The 24164-nt window shown below is 41.7% G+C and overlaps 1 protein-coding gene across 3 annotated transcripts in view; it reads right to left on the reverse strand.

Moving 5' to 3' along the window:
- The window catches only part of LOC115082156 (DEP domain-containing protein 1A-like), a 61472-nt gene that overhangs the window by 21363 nt on the left and 15945 nt on the right, over positions 1-24164 (reverse strand). For 2 of the 3 annotated variants that reach the window (XM_029586413.1, XM_029586412.1), the window contains exons 3-10: positions 22853-23012; positions 15876-15991; positions 12455-12585; positions 9310-9357; positions 7651-7791; positions 4494-5366; positions 3069-3241; positions 408-584 (exon numbers count right to left, since the gene is read on the reverse strand). In XM_029586413.1, coding sequence (XP_029442273.1) covers positions 408-584; positions 3069-3241; positions 4494-5366; positions 7651-7791; positions 9310-9357; positions 12455-12585; positions 15876-15991; positions 22853-23012 — 1819 coding nt within the window. The remainder of the gene's footprint in view (positions 1-407; positions 585-3068; positions 3242-4493; positions 5367-7650; positions 7792-9309; positions 9358-12454; positions 12586-15875; positions 15992-22852; positions 23013-24164) is intronic. The other variant, XM_029586414.1, reaches the window with a different exon arrangement.

The following is a 24164-nucleotide window of genomic DNA, read 5'->3' on the forward strand; positions in this document are numbered from 1 at the left end:
AGAGATTGGGTATGTAGTGGTGCTGCATAACCTTTACTTATATTGCTTTGTTGGAAAAATATGGGGAACAGAGTAAAGGGATCACAAGCTAAGAATTCCATCAGTTTATGGCCCAGAAAAATGGAAAGATAGGGCTGGGATGAGTAGTTTTAGAAAAATCATGGCCTGATGTCAATCACCAATCATTCCCCTAGTTCTTTTGGGATAGATCCCAGATATGTCCAAACAGTACAAAGAGGTGGCAGTTCTGTATAGAAAAATTTTTTTTTTCATAGCTTGTGGGACAGGGAATGGGGTAAAGGACAATTTTAAACAATTATTTGGATTTTTTAGGATTAGTTGAGTAAGATGCAAACAAGCTGTTAAAGATACACTGATAATTTCTTTTCTACAATACCACCTCTTACCTGAACTTTTTTCAGATATTCTATATGATCCTGCACTGCATTAGCCAAATAAACTGGCACCTGCAGAATTTCCTGATGATGATCCATTAGGAAAGAAACTAATCTTGTAGCAAGCAGCTCATCAAGATCTACTTCTTCTGCACAGCATAACACACATCGAGAAAAAGTTTGAATCATCTGAAAATGTTTTAACAAATGGATAGAATGAAACCAAATTCAAAGAGAAAAAACACATTTCAGATTCTATATACTACATCAATAACAGGGCAATTACAAATGGCATTTAGATAGAGTTGCTTACTTGTAACAGGTACTCTCCTAGAACAGCAGGATGTTAGTCCTCACATGCGGGTGACATCAGATGGAGCCTGGCATGGAAAACTGTCAGTTTCTAGAACTTTGATTAGGTACATTGAGCATGCCACTATCCAGTGGGGTCCCTCTTCAGTCTCGTAACATTGTTTTATTTTTTTGTTAATTCTATTAGAAACCCAATTCCATGGGGTTTGCAAGGACTGAAGCGCTCCCTGCCTGGAAGGACTCTTGATGAGTCAGTCATCCATAGAGGGAAACATTCACCTCACTGCCTTCAGATGCACAGCTACCACCACAAGGCATTTTGTGAAAATGTGGGGCATGGAATGCTAGCCTGAAGGGCAGTACTTGGTACTGAAAATGACACTCGCCTACTAAAAACCAGAGGTACCGCTGGTGGGCATGGGCAATCCCTATGTATGTGAGCATAGGCATCCTGTAGCTCGAGGGAGGAAAGCCAGTCTCCTCAGTGTAGGAGGGAGAATAGGCACCCAGCAAGACCATCTTGAACTTTTCTCGCATGAGGAATTTGTTCAAAGTCCTCAAGTCCAAAATTGGGTGAAGGTCTTCTGTTCTTTGGGATGAGGAAATACGAGTAGAAGCCGCTTCCCTGTTGACCGGGAGGAATGTGTTAGACTGCTCTGGCTATTGGAAGGGCAGAGAGCTCTTTGAGAAGTATTTCCCAATCTCTGGAAGAACTCCAAAATGGGCAAGGTGGAGAGTCCAGCGATGTCTCCTGGGAGCACAACCTGTACCCCCAGCGGATGGAGAGGACCCACTGGTCCGAGGTAATGACTCCAATGGTTTGCGAAGGATGTGAATCGACCTCTGACTGGAGGGTCACCCGCTGGCTGTACCCGGCACAGATAGATATCTGTGGAGTTTGCCTCGAGCCCTTGGTGTCAATGTCTCGTTGGTATAGGGCTGCTTCAGGGGCTTAGCGAACAAAGCTGGCGCCTTTCTGAGCTTGGAGCCATGAGAGAAAAGTGACTGATGCTGGTGCTTCCTGGATTTTCCCTGGTGCTCGGCCCAGTCTTTCCTTGGTGCCGAGGACAATGGCAATGATCCAGACCTAGAAAGAGAAGAAATCAATACAGTATGATCCCCAGCACCTAGCTGGTGAATTTGCGAGGGAGAGGACAAGACTGACCGGATATCTCCGGAGTCTTCCTTGCAATGCAGTGTTGATGCCCCCGATACCAAGGGAACAGATTTCCTGGTGCCAAACAACTTGTCCATTTTATCCAGGCCTGCTCAATGACCCATGGGAATCATCTGAGCACAAAAAGAACAGCCATGCACATCATGCAATGTCCTAGGCACAAGACGCAGACCTCGTGGGGGTCTGTGACGGACATGGTCCGAGGGCACTGGGGACAGCGGTGGAACCTGAAGGACGCCATAGAGAAAAATAACCGCCGAGCGGTCGGTAGCCACCAGGGAACGGCACAGTCTGTAACAGACCATGAAGAATGTGATTTACTTAAAGAGCATGAGCTCCACAACTGTGAGGCACTAGCTCCGTGGAAAAGAAGAGACTGAAGAGGGGCCCCACATGGATAATGGAATGCTGGGCATGCTCAGTGTGCCTAGTCAAAGTTCTAGAAACTTTGACAGAAGTTTTCCATGCCAGGCTGCCTCTGATGTCATCCACATGTGAGGACTACCATCTTGCTTGTCCTAGGAGAATAACCTAAATGATTGGTGAAATACACTTTAAAAAAAAAAGTGTAAAATGGAAAAATGTTAACTATGAATATGATAGTAAATGCTGTATAAAACAGATCTAAAAACTCATACCATAACTAAAGTTAATATCTAATCCTAATTAAGTTTTCATATCTAGTCCAATTAGAAAAAGTACATCTCTTACAATTTTCTCATGTTCTGAGCAGCTTTATACTCCTCTGGGTTTACAGCTTAAAATGGAACCTGCCCCCAAAAGGCATTGTAAAAAGCTTTTAGTCACGGCTACATGATTTTCCCCCACTTTTTTTTTCCCTTTTCCATTATAACAGTTTTCTTGTTCAGAGACAGACTGCAATTTATTTTGGAGTTCAGTACAAGTATATCTGCGCCCATCAGAAGGTGTTACACTGGAGCACTGGGTTTTCAGGTGCTATAAATGTTTCCTCTGCAATGTCCATAGACCCTTCTGGTTAGAGGATCAGGAGTCAGGTCATGGAATCAAATCCCGTTTCCTGAAGTATATAATGCTGCTGCTGGGTCTTATAAATGTAGGTTTATTTAATATAGTTCTATTGCCAAACAGTATTTAAAAAAAACAAAATTGTTTGATATTAACAGCCAGTGAAAGTTTTTTTTTTTAGTAAAGGAATTCCTTACCAAAGATCTAGTTCCCATTGCATCATGCAGTCGTGGCATATCAACATTTTGACTGATTCGAGCAATCATACGCATTAGAAGCTGAAGCTTTCTACGATTTGGTGGTGGAAGCAGCAAACAGCAAAGCTGCAATGCTTCTATGGCAACGCTCTCTAAATGAGGCTGCAGCAGACCTAGAAGTTAGAAGATTCTCAGTACAGACTTAGTATAAAAAGGTGTTAAAGCTATTTAGTTAAAATAAACAAACACCTATAAAAACCATGTATCAACATTGTTGTGGCTTGATAATATTCAGCATTTTGCCAAAATGCTTATATTTTAACTTGGAAGAAAGGGTTGTATACTCAGATTTCACACATTTCAAAAATATCAGTGCAGCAGTTTGAGATGGATGAGTTTTAATAAAAGGTAAAGATAAAATCTGCCAACTCAAAAACCTAAAGTATTTTTGTGCTTGCTGTTAGAGATCAACCCCAGTTACTGAAAGTGTTAGCATTTAAGAAATTTTAGATTTGAAATTTGTCCTATACAGACAAGAAAAATACTGTTCCCATATCAGCACACAGAACTACACATGGCATCTGGCAGTGCCAAGAAAAGCTATTTCAGAAAAAATTGTTTGAAAAACAAGGCATTTCAACTGTTCTTTAGATGTTTATTATTCTAATTATCTCAATTGTTCAATTGTAAAGCACCATTGCTATCCATTATGTTAAATGGAAACTGATGTGATGTTACTAAATGAATTTAGATATAAAAAAGCTGCAAATAAAATACATTTCTTAAATTAAGTTTCTATGTTTTCTCAGTGGTTGAAATACGCATAAAATCATGCCATGCAGTGCACATGCACAAAGTTTTAAATCTGGTCCAATGTTTCCAGTTAATGGACAGTCATTTCTATAGCAACAATGGCGCTTGCTAATAACTTTGTTCAAAGAGTTGCCTTAAAGATTGGCCTTCTAGGATTCCCAGGCCAACATTCCTACTGAAGTTGATTTCCTGAGTGTCATGTTCACGAACAGAACACTAGTGATACTGCCTCATGAACGATGGACATTTCTTCTTAAAAAGGGCACTTGCTTATAATCACTCAGGTATCTACAGTACCTGAATGTAATCTGCTTTGAAGTGCCAAAGAGAGGAATATAAACATCTAAATTAAATAAGATAAGAACTGTGTTTTGGGTAAATCTATGGAAACTGTTTACAGAAGATTTCTATTATATTAAATTTATGGGGCAGAAAAAGTTGCCCATGTCAAGTGATTTGACCTATCAGACAGCATCAGTAATCTCAATTCCTCCACTTAAAGCTGTTTTAAAAACTCTGTTTAGAAATAGACAAATATAACTAAGGAAGCCAAGAACATAATTAGTCAACACAGCAAGCCAGCAACTCCATGCAGACAAGCATCAACCTTACTTTGTGTGCCATGGCAGCTTTTTGTGGTAGTCGGCAAAACAGAAGCTGGGGATAAAGCATTTTCTGAAAGTTCCACTGTGCTTGGGCAGAATCTTTTGAGAAGTGCGATATCTAAATCAGCAGGCTCTCTTTCCACTGTGGAAGTTGCACTGGTCCCACTTAGTTTTCTTTGTTCAAGTTGAACTATATCATTTGGTTTTATGGTGATTTCTGCAACTGGTATATTTATTCCCTGACAATCTCCTACACTTTGCGACCTGCAGAGTCGATTGGATGTCTGTTCTTCTGGATCACATATGGTCCTTGTAAAGACTCTACTGGAACAAGCACTGGACGGTTTACGATCACTGTTTTCAGAACAAAGGTCAGGCACCAACCCTGACTTATATCCAGATTGGTCTTCTTTATCTTGGTCTGATATCTTAAGGTTAGATTGAGAGAATATATTTGGACTATCTTTATTACAAAAATGTAATGTATTTTCTGCAATTCCTTCCAAAGAGTAGTACCTTGGTTTACATTTGAGTCGCGATATACAATTGTCACTTGTGACTGAAAGGTTTTCACAACTTCCTCCCATAATGTCATTAGCACTGGCCGTTTTACATCCATAGTTACAATGCTGTATTTGCTTCATGCATCCTTTTTGAGGTGGATAATTTTTTAGATGATTTTCGGGAAAAACATCATCTTCCTGTTCATTTTCTTCTCTCTCCTCTTTGTGAACTAAACTAAGTAGAAGACATTCTGTTGACTTGAAAAAGTTTATATTGCTCAAGTGTAGTGCTTTTGTAGGCTGTGGATCATAGGTCTCATCTTGAATTTTACGTTTCCCTCTGTATCTATTTGGAACTGTTATGTAGCCACACAAAACTATCAGAAAACGAAAGACAAATTGAGTTGGAAGGGGTGTAAAAGTGCACAAGAAGGAATACAAAAGAAATAACGCAAACAGTCAGGCATTACTGTAGCTAAATTGTTAGCAGTATACAAAAGCATTAGCTCAGAGAAGCAATGTGCAACATTCAGATAAGTTTAATGCTAGCATGCATTCATTCCAACAAAACAATGATCTTAAATACATTTTGTGGTTTAAGATCTGAAATGTGTATTAGTAACATACAGCAAAACTCAAAGAAATATTAACTGGGAGGTCCATGTAAATAAAATCCTCAAAATGAGGATTAAAATTGAACAGAAGTCTTCAGCCATGCAGGGTGCAAGTGGGTCTTGAAAATTTTGTGTCTCTATTGGAAAAATACTTAGTACAATCTAGACCAAATTTAGTATTGCTCATTTTTACACTAGGTTGCTATTTGTGCTAAATATTTGATTAGTCTTAAAAATCCCTCTTAAAGGTCCAAGTAACTTGGTTGCAATAAACTTATTTTGTTAGATTAGCAAAACAGATATGGTATGTCTATTTCCTCACACCTGTGTTTCAAAAATGCTTGTGTTTGAATATGTACTGTAACTTGTATAACTAGACATAGGCTGTGTTGGGACTGCCCGCACGCTGCGATCACGTGGCTTCTGTTCCTCTGCAGCAGGCCTGGCCGCGTGGAGACAAAATAGCACCAACAGCAGTTTCTCAGTGCAGGAAAGCTGGTCAGGACAGCAGCCTGGCTCAGACAGCTGCATGCAGCAGCACTATGCCTTGATTCATTTCTGGAGGGGCCCTCCGGGAGGAGCAAGGGTGGTAGGAGAGCCACAGGTTCCCCAGGCCCTGTCAGGATCAATACTGGGAGCCTAAACATGTCAGGCAGGAGAGGGGCTACAGCTCGGAAGGTGGACTCCCCTCCCCCATTGTCACTGGAGATTCCTTTGGGGGGGGGGGGGCGCGGGGCGGGAGGTACGTGCTCTGGGCCAGACAAGGAGAGGATGACGTGGAGTTTTCCTCAGAATTTGTCTTGCTTATGCAAAAAGCTTTAAACCAGGAAAAGCACTGGCTATAAAAGGGCATTTCTGTCAGCCATCTTGACCTTCTGCAAAGAGGCCGAAGGGCTCCTTGGCCGGGGGAGGGGGAAATCAGTGGACCTCCTTCACCAGCTGGGCCTGGACCATCCTGGATGACCAGGAAAGATGGTCTTGAAGTTGGTCCAGGGTTAGATCAGGATGACCCAGCAGATGTCAATTAGGACAGGATAAGGACATGGCTGATACAGAAGAGGTTGAGAAGTATGCCTGAACACAACCAACATTGGAGAAGGAAATCCCAGAACCCTCTGCGTGTCTTTGGCCTGCCTGGGCTGAATGGACTCTGAGTGACTTACAGAATTTCCCTGGATATCTGTGGAGGCAAACTGGCACCAGACAGGTGATGTCTATTCATAGAGTCACCACAGGGGAGCTTCAGGCACTATTCTCAGGAGTTTGTAATCCACACAGTTACAGACGTGTTTATTGTCTTGACCAGTAAGAGTTTACCAGAACAAAGAAAGTCATGGGAAATGGGCTACACATCCTGGGAAGCCACTCAGGATAGTTAGCGATGATTTAATCATGCAGTTGACATCACAACTTATGTAAATGATTCTTTGGGCAGTCATGCAAGTCTCTAGAACCTTCTACCCTGTATTTGAATGTTATCTATAAAACAAGGATCACTTTCTGTATACAGGGAGATGCTGGTCAGTTTGAAAGACTAAGGGCACCCAGTATCTCCCGAGAACACTTACATTGACTAATAAAAATACTTTATACTGAGTCTAAGTGTTCTTGTGTCCCTGGCCATAAGCACAGAGTAAACTTTACAAGGTCCCAATAACTGAGGGGATGACCTGTGGGTGGTTCTTCTGTTCTGGAAGGAGGAATTGAGGCCCCTTATTTCCTATGTTCAGAAGGAACTGGGCATTAAGGTGGTCCAGGAGTTGGACAGTGAAGGGGTAGATCCAATGTTGGTTAGACACACACACACATCTCTATCTCTATCTCTATCTCTATATATATATATATATATATATACATACACACACACACACACATAGATCTTATAAGCCTTCTTCCCTTTGGAAAAGGTCTAAACATGCTTTCTATAAATCTATATATAATAGTGGCAATTTTCAAAAAAACTGCACTCAATTTAGATTGTAATTCTTTTTGTACTTACAATCTTGAAGTAAGTTTTTACAGATTCAAAAAGTAATTATGTACATACCCAAGATATTCACAAACAGTTCATAATACTCAAAGGTAAGCAGTGGCTCAGGAAGACTGAGAAAATAATCTGCAACTGTCCTGAAAACATCCCGTTCAAAACCAGCATATGTTGGCTGGCTCATGTCATTACTTCTAGGCCCTAAAATTGTGAGGAATAAAATATTTAATATGAGCCTTTTCTGAAATCATTTCATAGACTAGAATAACCATTACAAGATTAAGGGCATTGTGAATAAAATAGGTACAACTTTGGCTAGTCTTTCCGATACAGCAATCCAATTTATTTTGCAGACAAAAACTAAACAGTATCAATAATATGACTGCATAATTATGTACATCAATCCTGAAATGAATTCCAGTATAAGTTATATTTAGGAATATACTAAGTACATTCTGTTTCACTTTATTGCCAATAAATGCTTCCACCTATAAAATAAAGCCATTAGCAACAGCCATAGCACAGTAATGACTTATCAGAATATATATCTATCTATCTATATCTATCTATATCTATCTATATCTATCTATATCTATCTATATCTATCTATATCTATATATATATATATCTATCTATCTACCTTATAAATGGCCTGTGACCGACGGCCCGCAAATGCGCAGTAGAGACCAGCTCTACCGCGCATGTGCGGGCGAGCACGTCGCTCTGAGGCAGCTTCAGAAAGAAAAAAATGGCGGCGTCCAGCGGCAGCAGCGGGCGGCGGCGGTGGTACCGGCAGCGGGCGGCGACGGCGGTAGCGAGCGGCGGCGGTAGCGGCGACAGCGGGCGGTAGCGAGGGAGGGACGGACTGAGTGGGAGGGAGGGACGGAGAGAGAGAGTGGGAGGGAGGGACTGAGTGAGAGGGAGGGACTGAGTGAGAGGGAGGGAGTGGGACGGAGTGGGACTGGGAGAGAGAGGGAGGGAGTGGGACTGAGGGAGTGAGAGGGAGGGGGGAGGGAGTGACTGAGTGGGAGGGAGGGATGAGTGAGGGGGAGGGACTGAGGGAGGGAGTGGGACTGAGGGAGAGGAGGGAGGGAGTGGGACTGAGTGAGAGTGAGTGGGACTGAGTGAGTGAGAGGGAGGGAGAGAGGGGGGAGGGAGTGAGTGAGACTGAGTGGGAGGGAGGGACTGAGTGATAGGAGAGGGAGGGTGGGGAGGAGTGGGTGAGGGAGGGGGTGGTGAAGAGTGAGGGGAGAGAGAAAGAGGGGGAGGTGAGAGACAGAGGGATGTAGCCCGTTTTAACGGGCTTAACGGCTTGTATATATATAAAATGAGTCATTAGTATCAAGTAAAGTTTTCTAGTACATATTAGCAATTGATCTTGTACATAAGGCAAAGTGTATGGGTACTTTAAATTGATAGTCTTCACATCTTAGTGGGGTGTTATGAGAATCTTTCATGCTCTCATTTTATTTATTCTTCATGATTCGATTATTCACACACTAGTCAGAGGAATGGGATTCAAAATCCAATATTCTGAACATTAAATAAGTTATTCTCTTGTATTTAGGAATAAATAGTCAATGCTAAGAATAACAAATTATGCAGATCAATGCTGTGGGGCTTTATTTTTCATGGGGGCCTAGAATGTAAAAATTCAAAATTATAGTTGTAAATTTTACACCACCTCAACACTGAATTTAATTTTATAATGGAACTTACAATTTGCTAGGCACTTCATAGCAGATAACACCCAATGAGGAAGATCATCTACAGGAAAAAAAATATTCAGAGTTAATATCGCAACATTTCTTATATTTGTAAATCAAAGATTGAAAAAAAGTTTTGAACACGTGATACTAATAGGTGTGGAAAATCCCAGGCACCTTAGCAATTAAAGTTTAATCTCTAGAGTCTGTTTTGTGGTCCCTTTTGGGCTGTTTTGAGGAGGATGTGTTAGATAGGGGCTGCCTGGAGGTGAGCATAACGATATGGTCTGGTATACCCCTATTGGGAGAGAAGAATATGCTGAAACGGACCCTGTGGGACCATCAGGACAAAGGCATGTCAATATGGTCTTCACAAAGGTAAGGAAAGATGTCAGCATCTTGCCAAAGGACCAACTGTGGCCTGATGCAAACCCTAACAGGCTACTTGAGTTAAAGAGGAGGATTTGGGGAAAGACAGTAGTTGGAGAGAAGGAGAGAGAGTCAAGCAGTCAAAGAAGAAAGGAGAGCCTAGAAGAGGAAGTAAAGAAAGGAATATAAAGCAACCCTACCCCTCAAATATAATATAAAAATCAAAATAAGGAATAAAATAGCAAAGAAACAAATAAAATTAAAAAAACAAAACAAAACCCTTTATAATTTTTAGCAACTCTACTTGGAACCAAATAGTTACATATGTGGCATCATATCTCCCAAGTTTACTCTTGTAAAATAAAACTGCTCAAGGTGGTGAATCCACAGCATACAAAAGCTGCTGACATATGGAACTGTTGTCCTGTTTTAGTAAGTTTTGTGTCTGCTTGAATTCTTTGGAGGAAGGTATCCATGAAATTGCTACTGAAGACTAGGACAAAATGTAATGGAAAATATCTGAGGAACGGGAGAGAAAAAACCCTGACTGTGCATATCAGTAAATTGTATATATTACAGAATAAAGTAATGGTTTTGTCCATAGTGCAATATATAAAGTTTTTTAAAAAGTGAATTCAAGCATTACCCAAATTTTAAATATGGCACAGTTAAATGTTAAATAATTTAGCAGTGTGATTTTCATAACATGTAAGATTATTATCCAGGGATAGAAAAATATTTAGAGCTAAGCAGGTAAATGTCTAACCATACATAACATTTTTACTGGAATTTTTATTGCTAACCATTCAAATAAAATAAAGGTTTACAGTGTGTATTTCATATGTCCAATGGTATAAAAAAGGACTGTATTTTTATTTTCATACATTAAACAAAACCTATGAACTATTAAGTAGAAGAAGATATTGCCTATCTACACTTTCTTCAGCATATACAGATCAAGTTAGGGACCTCACTGCAACTATCACATTTAGCACACACCATATTTATCAGACTATTAGCAGCACTGGACTATAAAACACAAAGGAGTAGATTTTCAAAGGGATACACACGCAACCCCCGAAAACCTACCCCTGTGCGCGCCAAGCCTATTTTGCATAGGCTCGGTGGCGCGCGCAAGCCCCGGGACGCGCTGATGTCCCGGGGCTTTGAAAAATGGGCCGTCCGGGGGCGGGCCCGAATCCTCCGGCACAGCGGCCTGTGCTGGGGGATGGCGCGCCAGCAGCCAGCTGGCTCGGGCAGGTGTAACTTCTGCAACAAAGGTGGGGGGGGGGGGGAGCCATCAGGGCTCCCCTTGGGCTTGGCGCGCTGACCCTGGATTTTATAACATGCACGCGGCAACGCGCGCATGTTATAAAATCGGGTGTACAGTTGTGTGCTGGGTAGCGCGCACAAAATTTAAAAAAATTGGCCCCAAACTTTTTCCATTAATGAAATTAGAAAAATATTTGAGTGCATCTGTAATCTAGTAGACCCTATCAGAACAGCTGCTAACATTTGGCAACTGATGGGATGGGTTCTGCTGGCTATCCCAGGCTTCCATCTTTCATTAGTCCCTCTAATCACTAGTGCACATAAAGAGGTAGATTTTCAAAGGGTTACGTGTGTAACCCCCAAAAACCTGCTCCTGGGTGCGCCGAGCCTATTTTGCATAGGCTCGGCGACACGTGTATGTCCCGGGGCAGGACAGAGGCCTCCAGCACAGCAGCTGTGCCAGGGGATGGCGCGCCGGCAGCTGGCCAGTGCAAGTTATGCGTAACTTTTGAAAACAAGGTGGTGGGGGGGGGGGGGGGGGGGGGGGGGGGGGATTTAGATAGGGCTGGGTAGCAGAGGGAAGAGGGAAAGCCACCGGGGCTCCCCTAGGGCTCGGCGCGCGCGCAAGGTGCCAGGTAGTGCACACAAGTGTACCCCGCGCGCGCTTCTTTTAAAATCTACCCCAAAATGTTTATGTTCCAATACATATGATAATACTGTATCGAGTTAAGCACAAAGGGGTAGATTATAAAAGTTGTGCGTGCGTATCCATGCTTGCGCCGGCCCCTTTTAAAATGCACGCAGTGGGGTAGATTTTCAAAGGTACGTGCGCGCACACATGGACACCCAATTTTATAACATGGTGTGCATGTTATAAAATCGGGGGTCAGCGCGTGCAAGCGGGTGCACAATTGTGCAGCCTGCATGCACCAATGCCCACAGCCTTCACCCATTCCCTCCCCCCTAATCTAACCTTCCCACCCCTTCCCCTAACCTATCATAAACCCCCCCCCCCCAAAAAAAATGTTACCTTCTGCGCCTGCCGGCACACTGTGCCAGAGGCCTCTGGCCCCACCCATTTTTTATTTTATTTTTTAAAGCCACGGGACTTAGATGCATCGCGAGGCTTTATAAAATAGGCCCAGCGCACGTAACCCGTAGAGCTTTTAAAATCCGGGTTAAAGTATATGAAGAAGGCTGAATTCTTTTAATTAAAGCAAAAGCAGAAAAGATGTGCATTAGAGCGGTATTTGGAACCTTAGCACCAAAGCTGATCTAGGGCCCCAAGTTTCTAACGCTATCTATTTAGCATCACTCCCACCCATATTTCATCATGGATCAGTTGTAAAGCCCTTCAATAAGAATGGAAAACATTTTGAAATCGGACCTAGAAGTATAATAAAATCTGCATTTTAAATAAATTGTTCTTATTTGTCTCTCCAAATAAAGAATGTTTTACACTTAAATGTTTGAATCTGTTATACACTAGTATGTCTACCCAACACTGTAAAACGAACCTGAGTTGTTCTGTAGAACGACAACACCATGTTTACTTGTGTGCATCATGCTATACATTATATAGCCAGGATTTATTTGTGCAGGATCCAAAACTTCTTCCAGTGATGGTAGCCCTAAAATCTTCTGTAGACTAGAAAAAAAAAAACACCCCCCCCAACAAAACAAAAGGTTATAATCTCAGTCCCCAGTTTCCTGTAGCAGTTCAGGAGTAGATTCTGCACCAAATTTTCATAAAAATGTGATTGTAAACTTTTACATTACAGAAATAAAAGGAGTTTTCCAATCTTACATGTGTCTGTACTATTAATTTTTCTTTTGTGTGTGGAGGAAAAGATCTTGGGTATTGGAACAGAGGCGCTTTAGATGGGGAGGGGGAGGGGGAATGGAGAATGTGGTTAGAAGAGGAAGAGATGGCTCTGGTTCTGTTACCCCCTCACATAGCCAACCTTTTCTCCCTCCATCAGTTAGTACAAAACATGTCACTTTGGGTGGAGTTTGGTCTTCAATGGGGAGTTAGTATAAACACTTAAAAAAAAAAAAGATTGCCTTTGTTATCCATGATAAAAAGAACAGAGTTTAAATCGTATTACTATAATACATAAGGCTTTGTATATGGAAGGTTATTGGTTCTTGATAAATTATGATTTTATTTTATTATTCACCTGGTGACGAACTCTAAGCAACTTACAGAAGTATACACAGTCCATAAAACAAGTCAAATAATCATACATTTAAAGTAAATGCATAAGCTTAAAACTAAAAACAAAAGTTAAAAACTTCAATCAGAAAAAACAAAAACGCTAAAATATACAAATAAAAAAAAAAGAGCATGTACATAAAAATCAAGCAAAAAAGCTAGTCAGAATAGATGCATTTTCAGCTGAGACTTAAATGTTTTAGTGCAGGTGGTAAGACAGTTCAGGTAGTTCATTCCAAAAGACTGGAGCAGCAATAGTGGAAAGTGTTCTAAGCAAAGTCACAGAATGTATAGAAAGACATGGTTTAATGGAACAAAGTCAGCATGGCTTTACCCAAGGCAAGTCTTGCCTCACAAATCTGCTTCACTTTTTTGAAGGAGTTAATCAACATGTGGATAAAGGTGAACCGGTAGATGTAGTGTACTTGGATTTTCAGAAGGCGTTTGACAAAGTTCCTCATGAGAGGCTTCTAGGAAAAGTAAAAAGTCATGGTATAGGTGGCGATGTCCTTTCGTGGATTACAAACTGGCTAAAAGACAGGAAACAGTAGGATTAAATGGAGTTTTCTCAGTGGCAGGGAGTGGGCAGTAGAGTGCCTCAGGGATCTGTATTGGGACCCTTATGTTTCAATATATTTATAAATGATCTGGAAAGAAATACAACAAGTGAGGTAATCAAATTTGCAGATACAAAATTGTCAGAGTAGTTAAATTGCAAACAGATTGTGATAAATTGCAGGAAGAATTTGTGAGGCTGGAAAATTGGGCATCCAAATGGCAGATGAAATTTAATGTGCATAAGTGCAAGTTAATGCATATAGGGAAAAATAACAGTGTAACTATAACATGGGTTAGGTTCCATATTAGGTGCTATCACCCAAGAAAGATCTAGACATCATAGTGGATAACACATTGAAATTGTCGGTTCAGTGTGCTGTAGCAGTCAAAAAAGCAAACAATGTTGGGAATTATTAAAAAGGGAATGGTGAATAAAACGGAAAATGTCATAATGCCTCTATCGCTCCATGGTGAGACCGCTCCTTGAACACTGTGTACAATTCTGGTCGCCGCATCTCAAAAAAGATAATTGCAATGGAGAAGGTTCAGAGAAGGGTGACCAAAATAAGGGGAATGGAACAGTTCCCCTATGAGGAAAGACTAAAGAGGTTAGGACTTTTCAGCTTGGAGAAGAGACAGCTGAGGGGGGATATGATAGAGGTGTTTAAAATCATGAGATGTCTAGAACAGGTAGATGTGGATCAGTTGTTTAGTCTTTCAGATAATAGAAAGACTAGGGGGCCCTCCATGAAGTTAGCATGTGGCACATTTAAAACTAATGGGAGAAGGTTCTTTTTCACTCACACAAAATTAAACCCTGGAATTTGTTGCCAGAGGATGTGGCTAGTTCAGTTAGTATAGCTGTGTTTAAAAAGAGGATTGGATAAGTTCTTGGGAGGAGAAGTCCATTACTTGCTATTAAGTTGACTTAGAAAATAGCCACTGCTATTACTAGCAACGGTAACATGAAATAGACTTAGTTTTTTGGTACTTGCCAGGTTTTGCCACTGCTGGAAACAGGATGCTGGGCTTGATGGACCCTTGGTCTGACCCAGTATGGCATGTTCTTAAAGTTCTCTTACATTTCTGAGATATGAACAGCATACACAGGGAACATCTACTAACCCTCGCTGATGAGATCGTAGGATTATACAGGTGAAGCATGGCATTCACCCAAGGTAAAAAATCAAAAGAGATAAGCTTGTGAACGAAAATAGCAATCCTATATTTAACACAAAATGCAACAGGCAGTCAACGAAGGCCAGCCAAGACAGGAGGGATCTATTCTTAAATGTTACTTCAACTAATTAATCGGGCAGCCACATTATGTAAAGTTTGTAAAGATTTTAACATGAAATCAGGCAAAGAATTACAGTAATCCAAAAAAGGCAATATGAAGCTTGAACCTCTGTGCAAAAATGTGATGGCTCTAAAAGTGGTTTAATTCCTCATAGTACTCAATTTGAAAAACCCACAGTGCAAAATGGCCTTAATTTGAAGTTGAAAAGAAAGTTTAGAGTCTATGAGCACCCCCAGATTTTTCACACATTGGGCAATGGGAAGTGTCAGCCACAGGCATAGAAAGAGGGTAGGCAATGATTGATCTTCTAGTTAACAAAATCAACTTAGCTTTAGACAAACTGAGTGCAAGTCTGTGAGACATCCAGGCTTTTATGGTATTAATACAATTAGTATTGGCCCAAGACAATTACATTTTAATGGAAAACTGGATGCCGTTGGCATACAGTCTATACCCATCACAAACATCAGAATGTAATTTGCAAATGGGTGCTAGTTATATATTGAACACCACAGCCAACAATGCTGAACCTTGTGGCACTCCAGAGGTAATATTATGCCAACGTGAGCATTGAGGGGCCAATGCTATATCATCCCCGTAAAAGTGTGTCCAAATTGGACATCCGTTTTTTCAACGGGCGTACATCCACCTCTCCTGGGCGCGTGATGCGATATTTGAATGAGCTTCTGCATTAAAAAGCAGTTTATCCACCTTACACTTTTCTTCTCTGGTCTGTAATCTCTTTTAAAACACTGACATGGACTGTTCAAACAACTGCACACTATATTAACTTTTTTTAAATTTTTATTTATTTTTTTTATTAGGACTGAATCCAATATGAAGCCAGACTCACAGTAACACTTACTGGATCAAAATAAGGTTTCTCCAGATTTCTTCCACATCTTCTTGGCTCACATCCCTACAGTGTATATTCTGTTCTCCCTCGTCTGATCTTTCACTTTTCATGTATTCTATGTTCTCCTACAAATAATTATGTAGTAAGTAAAATAATGCAACCAGCAAGTTCTTGCACACAAAACAATCAAAACCAATCTTATCTCAAAGAACATTTTCCTCTCAAATATAAAGCAGTTCAATGAAGTTACTGAGAAATTAAACTTACCAGATAATTTCCTTTCCTTCTGCTCTACCAGTCAAGAAAATGTAAGTTTAGTCCCCTCATTCAGTAGTTTGAGGCAGAGTTGTTTCTTTTTTTATGACATCACCTGTGTGTATGTCATGCATGGAACCAGATACAGCCAGTATACTGTCAAAACCAAATTTAAATTATAACTAGCAAATACAAAACTAATAACTGAAATTAAAATTTTGATCTAATCTAAAACCCCCCAAAATGTAATAGATAAAACACACTATAAGAAGCACTTTAAGAAATCTAGCCTTAAAAATCAAGCCATTTCCCCCTTTTAATTTTTTTTTTTCACACAAATTTATAAAGTTTTGTCATTCAGTTTTCACTCTTATAGATGTAGCCCAATTTACACATCCCAGGGTAGGCTTCTTGACTGAAGTAGTAAAGGAAATCATCAAGCTAAGTCTTAATTTCTCCTTCAAAGACAGACTGTTTAGGGCAGCCCTCAGGCAGATTATGGACCTTGTTCTCACCCAAGGATTTAATAAGATGTTCTAGATCCTTGCCAAAAAGCAACTTACCCTTGCAAGGAAGTGTGCCCAACTGAGACTTGGAAGAAGAATCTGCCGACCAATTGCGCAGCAAGAGGAGTCGTCTGGCTGACACCGCTGAGACCATCGCTTTGGCCTATACACGGAGCAAGTTGTAGAGAGCATCCACTCCATACGCCACAGCACCCTCCAACCGTTCAGCCTGCTCCGCCTCTGCAGACGGGAGGTCCTGGGTGCTGAGCAATTGTTGAACCCACCTAAGACTTGCCCGCTGCATGAGAGTGCTGCAGATCGTCGCCCGGACTCCTAAGGCCAAGACTTCGAAGATACGCTTGAGAGAATTTGAGCTTGCGGTCCTGGATATCTTTCAAAGCCGTGGCTCCCACCACTGGAAAGTGGTGTGCTTGGTGACCGCAGACATGGAAGAATCAACCTTGGGAATTTTAAGCATTTCCAGGCAATCCTCGGGAAGAGGACAGAGCTTGTCCATAGCTCTACACACTCGAAGCCCTGACTCAGGAGCTTCCCATTCCCGAAGGAGCAGCAGCTTGGGCATGGGATGGAACGGGAATGTGCATGGAGGCGCCCTGAGTCCCGCCAGGACCGGGTCCATGTGAGCTGGCATCACGGCTGTGATCGTATCTTCCGGAGAAATTTTAATCCCCAGCTCCTGAAAGATGAAGGGAATGAGCTGCTCCAGCTCTTCTCTTTGAAACAAGCAGAGCACTCGGGGGGTCATCCCCCTCTAGAGGAGGAGCTGGCAACGACAAATCTGCATCCTGGTCCAGAGCCGCAGGCGGCTCAGGTGGAGGGAGGGCCCCGGCACTACCCGAACCCTGCGCATCCAGTGCCTCAGGAGCGAGCACATCTGTGGGATTTTAGCGGGAGGAGGTTCCTCCTCCTCTTTAGCTAGCCAGATAAGATTTGTGCAATAATTGCACAAATTCCGATGAAAAATGTGGCTTGGATTTTCTGGAGGGGGGGGGGGGTTCAGGGCCCTCATTCTGAGTACACACAGGATTTAAATCGGGAGGAGAAATATGAGATCCAGGCTCCTCTCCCTCCTGCAGCCCTGAATCGGGAGCTGCAGTGATTCCCAAAATGGCTGCCGTTCCCACGGTTTGCCAAATTGGGAATGGCCTGGCCATGCGGTGAGAAGACCGCCCCCGGCTTCCCGCAGGCTAAACAGATGTGGACGCGGCCTGACTAACAGTAAGCATCACCACAAGGCAGGGAAAACAGCTGAGCTGTGCTGCCCTGAGGACCGGGTGCAGGAGAACAAACCCTGCTCGCTCCTTCTGACAGAAACAAAAGTTATAAGCTGCAGAGTAATAAATAGCCTCTTTAAAGTTTTATTTTTTTTTAAATGCAGGGGAATGGACTTCCCTGCTAGCACAGCCAGGGAATTAAGCGTCCTGAGGCAGAGGCAGCTATATAGGGGGAGTAACTGGACCATCAGTATCGCCCCAAACAAGGTTCACCGGGAAGGGAGCCTAGGCTGAGTAACTCAAGGGGCAAGTCCCCCTAGGCCCCCCCCAAGAGCGAGGAGACAGTGATGTCTCCTGAAATAACAGACTTTTCAAACTTTGATTTTTTTTTTTTTTTTTTTTTTAAATCAGAGAATACTACTTGCTTGATCCTGACAGAGAAAAACCCCACAGGGCAAAGGTAAATTAATAAGGCACGGGAACTGCAGGGTGAGCTGCCGCATCTGCTGGAGACCGACAAATACTGAAGGGCTGCAGGGTAGGCTCTGTCCTGATATAGGATACCCATTCAGTTTTGGTTTGTCTCCATCTGCTGGACAGGGAGCTCAACCCTATGGTCTGGACTGATCTGGGTAAGTACAGGGAATAGCCATTACATGGGTTATGCCATCTTATGGAACCGAATGGACTCATCTTTCCTAGCTCGTCTTGTGTGGGGAAAGCAACAATTATTCAAGTGATTGCTTTGATTAGCCAGTTGACCAGATGCAGGAAAAACAAATTTTCTGGCGCTGCAGGTGTGCAGTGCCAGAAATTACTATTTGCAAGGCATTTGGTAAAGAATCTTGGAACTTCCAATAAGGCAAAACATGGGAGTATCTTGTACTGATAGTGGGAAGAATCCACCTTGAAGTGAAGGTGGTGCCAATGGGAATGATGGATTGGTATATGAGCATATGTATCTTTTAGATCAAGAACACATATCCAACCTGCTTTTAGATGTAAAGGAGAATCATGCTGAAGGAATTCATTTTGAATTCCTCTCAATGTAGATGTTTGCTCAAGGGTCTCAGATCCAAAATGAGCCTCAATCCTCCCGATTTCTTGGGGATGAGGAAATATTAGAACTCTGTCCATGCTGAGATGCAGGGACTGATTCTATCGTTTGTTGGTGAAGCAGTGTCATGTGAGACAGATGTAGATCAAGATTTGAGCAGTGTGGAGGGGATGGTAGCCAAGAGAAATGCAAACAGTATCCAGACTCCATGATTTGGAGGACCTAGAGATCTTCAGTTATATGGTGCCAGGCCTCCAAGAAAATTTGGATCTTGTTCCCCACTGCAACGGAATTCGGAGGGATTAAAAACTGGGCCCGGGTGTGTGCTGGGCCTGTTGTGTAATCTTAGACTAATGGTGCTCAGGTGCTGGGAGTTTGACCAGAAGCAGTTGCTTATGTTGGGCCAGAAGAGGTAGTACTGCTGAAAAGACTGGAATTGACGCCCCATGAAAGCATGACCATTTGTAAGTGTAGAAGGTGCTCGAGGATTCTTGATAAAGTTGGACCACGACATTGTTTCTTAGTTTGTCACCAAGATGAGGTAGGTCAGATAACTTCCCAGGTACATCTTGGATGATGCTCACCCTGAGCTCCATATGATGCTGAGGAGGTATGTGAAATGGAGTTGAGAAACTCACAGAATGGAGAATGTAATGAATGCACTCTTTCGCCTTAAAAAGTAGTTGTGGATAATAAGTCCCATCTTCCCCAGGTTGAAGAAAAGCCTTCAGATTTTGAATACAATGGTGAGAATATTGCACCATATAGAATTGGTATGTTGAGATATGGGCCATGAGCATAGGGCTTTGGAAGACTTGTCCACATTGTCTAGCAGTCTTTCAGGGTGGATTCAATGATTGGATGCAGCAGCTGGTTTCTGTACCCTAGAGATTTTTAGACTTTGCATTTGAGATCCAGCTTCCTAGCCGTAGGAATTCCAGAGATAGGAGTTTCCCACAATCTCATCTGTAATCAGTTTAGAATATTGTGGACTGGGAGAGCTGTTTGATCTGATGAGGCATCCAATACCTGAGAGGCCTGAAGACTTCTTTGATGCTAAGCATTGTCCCCACCTCTTCCACAAACTTGAATCTGACAGGCATCCTAGGGTAATGTATGGTCAGGTGTATCCAGAAATGGATTAGAAAATATACCTGTAGACCCCTCTTCTGAATGTGAGGGTTTACTAACAAAAGACCCCAATGAAGGTGAATACGGGTGGGGCCTTCAGATTGCCTTGGAGGGGTAATGCCCTGTTGAACTACCTCTGAGCAACTTGACTACACTGCCATTGAGTGAGAAGATTAAGAACCCCTTATCAAGGGTTCTGATGATGTGTTTACCCTGATGGGCGATATTGGGACACTATTCTGAGCTATTGCTGTGAAAATGGAGAGGAATGGCTGGATTATTCCTTCCATCTCTTTAGATAAAAGTAGTAAAGAAAGTTCTCACTAGTCCTACAATCTGGGTGAGCAATTGGTGTGTCCTCTGGCCTAGTATAGGCAGTGGAACATCCTCTTTGGGGACAAGGACATCTCAATAGGAGATTTTTTTTTTTTGGAGGAAAGCAACAGCATGAAGCATATTAGAAATGAAGACTAATTATAAACTCTCCGCTGTCAATCTAGAAGGAATTAGGGCTGTAGTAATTGAAGAGGGCAAAAGTAAGATGATTCCTTCAGCAGCTGGCCTAGAGTGACTTGCATACAACAGTGTAGGTAATTTAGATTTATATTCCACTTTTCACAGCACTTCAAAGTAGATTACATCCAGGTACTGTAGGTACTTCCCTATCCCCAGAGGGCTTACAATCTAAGCTTGTACCTGAGGCAATGGAGGGTAAATTGACTTGCCCAAAGTCACAAGGAGTGACAGCGGCACTCACCCTGATTTCCTAGTTTATAGCCCACTGCTCTAACCACTAGGCTACTCCTCCACTCCAACCCTGTGCATGACATGCTTCGATGGAGTGTAGAGCGAGGATGTTTGTGTTAATGCATGCATCAGTTGCAAAGTGATTGGCTTTGGATGGACAATCATGCTTGTTTTCGCATTGTTCACTGATGGGCCTGAGATGGTAGGTCGATGCTTCCTGGACATCAATGCATGGTGCATCTGATACATGCATAGATAGTCACTCTGCAACAAAGAAATGTCAGAACTGGCACCACCACTTGATCCCATGGCTTTTATTTGTGATGGTGGGGAGTCCCTGGGGAGCTCCTACTCAACTTAGTAGATCCTCCTCCCACAGATGACAATGCAGTATGGAAGATTGATCTATTGCAGCTTCTGAGAGACTTATGCAGTTACTGAATGCTATGTACCCTGGAGCACTAAGAATGTGGGGCATCTGTCCACAGCAATAAGTTTGACTGGGTATGATCTGGAGCAAAGCAAAGATAACATTTGAGGGACATCACCTTACCATGGATGCAGTTCTTGAACTTCTCACTGGATTTCTTCTTGCTGGCCATTTTGAGGAGGCAAAAGTCTATTTTTATTTAATACATTTGAATTCCTCTGATCCTTTTTGTAGCACTGAAAAGTGCTATTATGTAGTGCAACAAAGCAGAAAACTGAAGAAAATAATGAACTAGAGAGAGTACCTGTCTATGCTGGGCTCAGACAAAAAAAAAAAAAAAAAAAAAAAAAAGACAGGCTCACGAGGCAACTCCCAAACATGCTCAATAGAGCTCAAAGCTTTACTAGCTAGGAGAAACGAGTCTGGTGCCACTGGATGACAACCCCCCCACATATAATGGCTAATTCAGTCTGTTTCTAGATAGAAAATGCATCTTAAATCAAACACAGACAAACTTTGTATTCATGGTACATTAATTAAATTTGGCAAAAGCAAAATATTAAAGTAGAATGAAAGGGATGTCCCAGAACAAGGGTATGTATCCTAGTTCATTCTGGTATGGTTTACAAATAAAATGGGATAGAGAAAAAAACCACATAAAAAAGGCATGGTTAATTATGAGAAAAAATTACAGCCTACTGATTAAATCTGACTTTTTTAAATGAAAACCAAATAGAAACATAGAAATGACGGCAGAAGACGACCAAAACGGCCCAGTCTGCCCAGCAAGCCATGCATTTTTTTTCCCCCTTTCCTCTCTCATACTTGTTATGCTTGGCTTCTAGTACTCTAGTTCTATTTCCCCTCCACCCCACTATCAATGTAGAGAGCAGCGCTGGAACTGCATCAAGTGAATATCCGGCTCAATTAGGAGTAGTAACCGCTGCAATAAGCAGGCCACACCCCCGCCCACCCAGACTATGCAATCCACATACAGATCCTCCCTTCCTCATTCCCCCTGCAGTTGAAGCAGAGAGCTATGCTGGACATGCATTGAAAGTAAAGTATCTGCCCAGCTACACCTCACTTCCCTGTGAATAAAAAAAAAAAAAAAAAAAAAAAATAGTAATTTTTCTTCCATGTTACCTCTTGCCATTGAAGCCCAGAGCAATGATGGAGTCACAACTGTGTGTATGTACACTGAACAAGGATATTATCTCCAGGTAGTAGCCCCCATTTCCATGAGCCACATTAACAAATATTGAACAAGCCTAGTAATTGGCAATACCTATAGCCTATGACCTCACTGGTAATTTTACATACTCTTACCCACCCCTGGTTTTTTTTTGTTTTAATTATTTGGGAGATGGCAGCCCTCCATCCTTCCGCTCTGTGAAGGTGAACACTGACATCCCGCTCCGTGAATGCCTCTGTGGCTACTGCCGCTCCGTGCAGTAGCCACAGAGGCATTCTATCACTAAGTCAAATTTCACAAGTAGGGTCAAAGGTTCTAAGCACTTTTTAATAGACAAAATAGCAAAAATTAGTACTAGAATGGGAGACAAAATACTGAAGGTGTTAAATAATCCACCCAAATGTAAGAAAAGCTACCACCAGATAATTACCTTTGATACAGAAAGGTCATGCTTTTTTGGAGTCTTTTTAGAAAAGGATGCCAGTTTTACAGTGTTCTCTCGCTCTTTAGAAATATTTTCACTGTTGCTGCTTCTTCCCCACAGTGGATGCCGCCTTTGCACAGTTTTGAGTGGCGAATTTATAGGAAATCTAAGTATAAAAACAAAAAAGAGTTGCATAACAAGAATTAAAAGTGCATGCTATTCCAGCAGAAACAAACTACCCTTTTGAATTTCTACATAAAGCATATTTTTAGTCTTTATGCTTTCCCAGCAGGAAGCTGTAGTACCAAAAATTAAAATATTTGTGTAGCCATTATAAAAAAAAAAAAATTCTTGTAAATCTATCATTGGGAATGTTTTAAACTTCAATAAAAATTAAATTTATATTTAAATCTGTATGAAACATGAACATAACCAGCATAAGTCAAGGTGAGTGGCCTCTGCATCACCCTGACACGAACTACGGAGTAATACATTAAATACCCCAAAAAACCCCATCCAACTCCTTTAACCTAAAAATTAAACTAAAAAAAAATAAAAATTGTAAATCTCCAACTAGTAAACCTGACAATTTTCAGATAAACATTTAACTGTTATGGACTGCAATAACAGGTAATCAGAAAGAGAAATCCCCAAGTCTGGTGTTCACCTGGCCACTTGATGAAAATTAGAGACCAAATCAATTTTCAGGTTACCCATGATAATTCCTGCAGATGATTAAAACAAAAAAAAAGCCACACAAGGAACTTAAGCAGTAATTAACAAGAACTGCATTTTAAAAGCACTTTAAATAGCTGACAATATCAAAATCATGACCTTATGCAGATCTCCCCTGGATTCTCCATCAACACGAAGAGTTGAATTAATCATGATTTGCTGGTGATATCATCCATTAGTGTCAAATGGACCCTTTTCTCCTAGCTCAAAGCTTTTGCTATATGAGCATGTGTAGGAGTTCCTGTGCGGGTACTGCCTCATGAGCCCCTTAGTCTTTTCATCCAAGCTCCTATACAGACTTGTACCTCTCTCTTTCGTCGTTTTAGTACCTTTAGCTTTTCTTTAAAACAGTTGAGATGCCTCAACAGGCCCTCAAAAGCACTTTTTAGAGCTAAAAAGAAGGAAGACTATGATGACCGTACCTAGAGGCTTCAAAGATTGCGTGTATGGTAGGAAGATGTCTATTACGGATAGCCACATCAGTTACCAGTGTCTGGGACCATACCACCATGTACCTAATTGCTACCATTGTGTCCAGATGTCTGAGGACCCAGAGGCCTAGGGCCTGGAGAATGGAGCTGGG

This window comes from Rhinatrema bivittatum, unplaced genomic scaffold (genome assembly GCF_901001135.1).
Source record: "Rhinatrema bivittatum unplaced genomic scaffold, aRhiBiv1.1, whole genome shotgun sequence".
Classification (NCBI taxonomy): Eukaryota; Metazoa; Chordata; class Amphibia; order Gymnophiona; family Rhinatrematidae; genus Rhinatrema; species Rhinatrema bivittatum.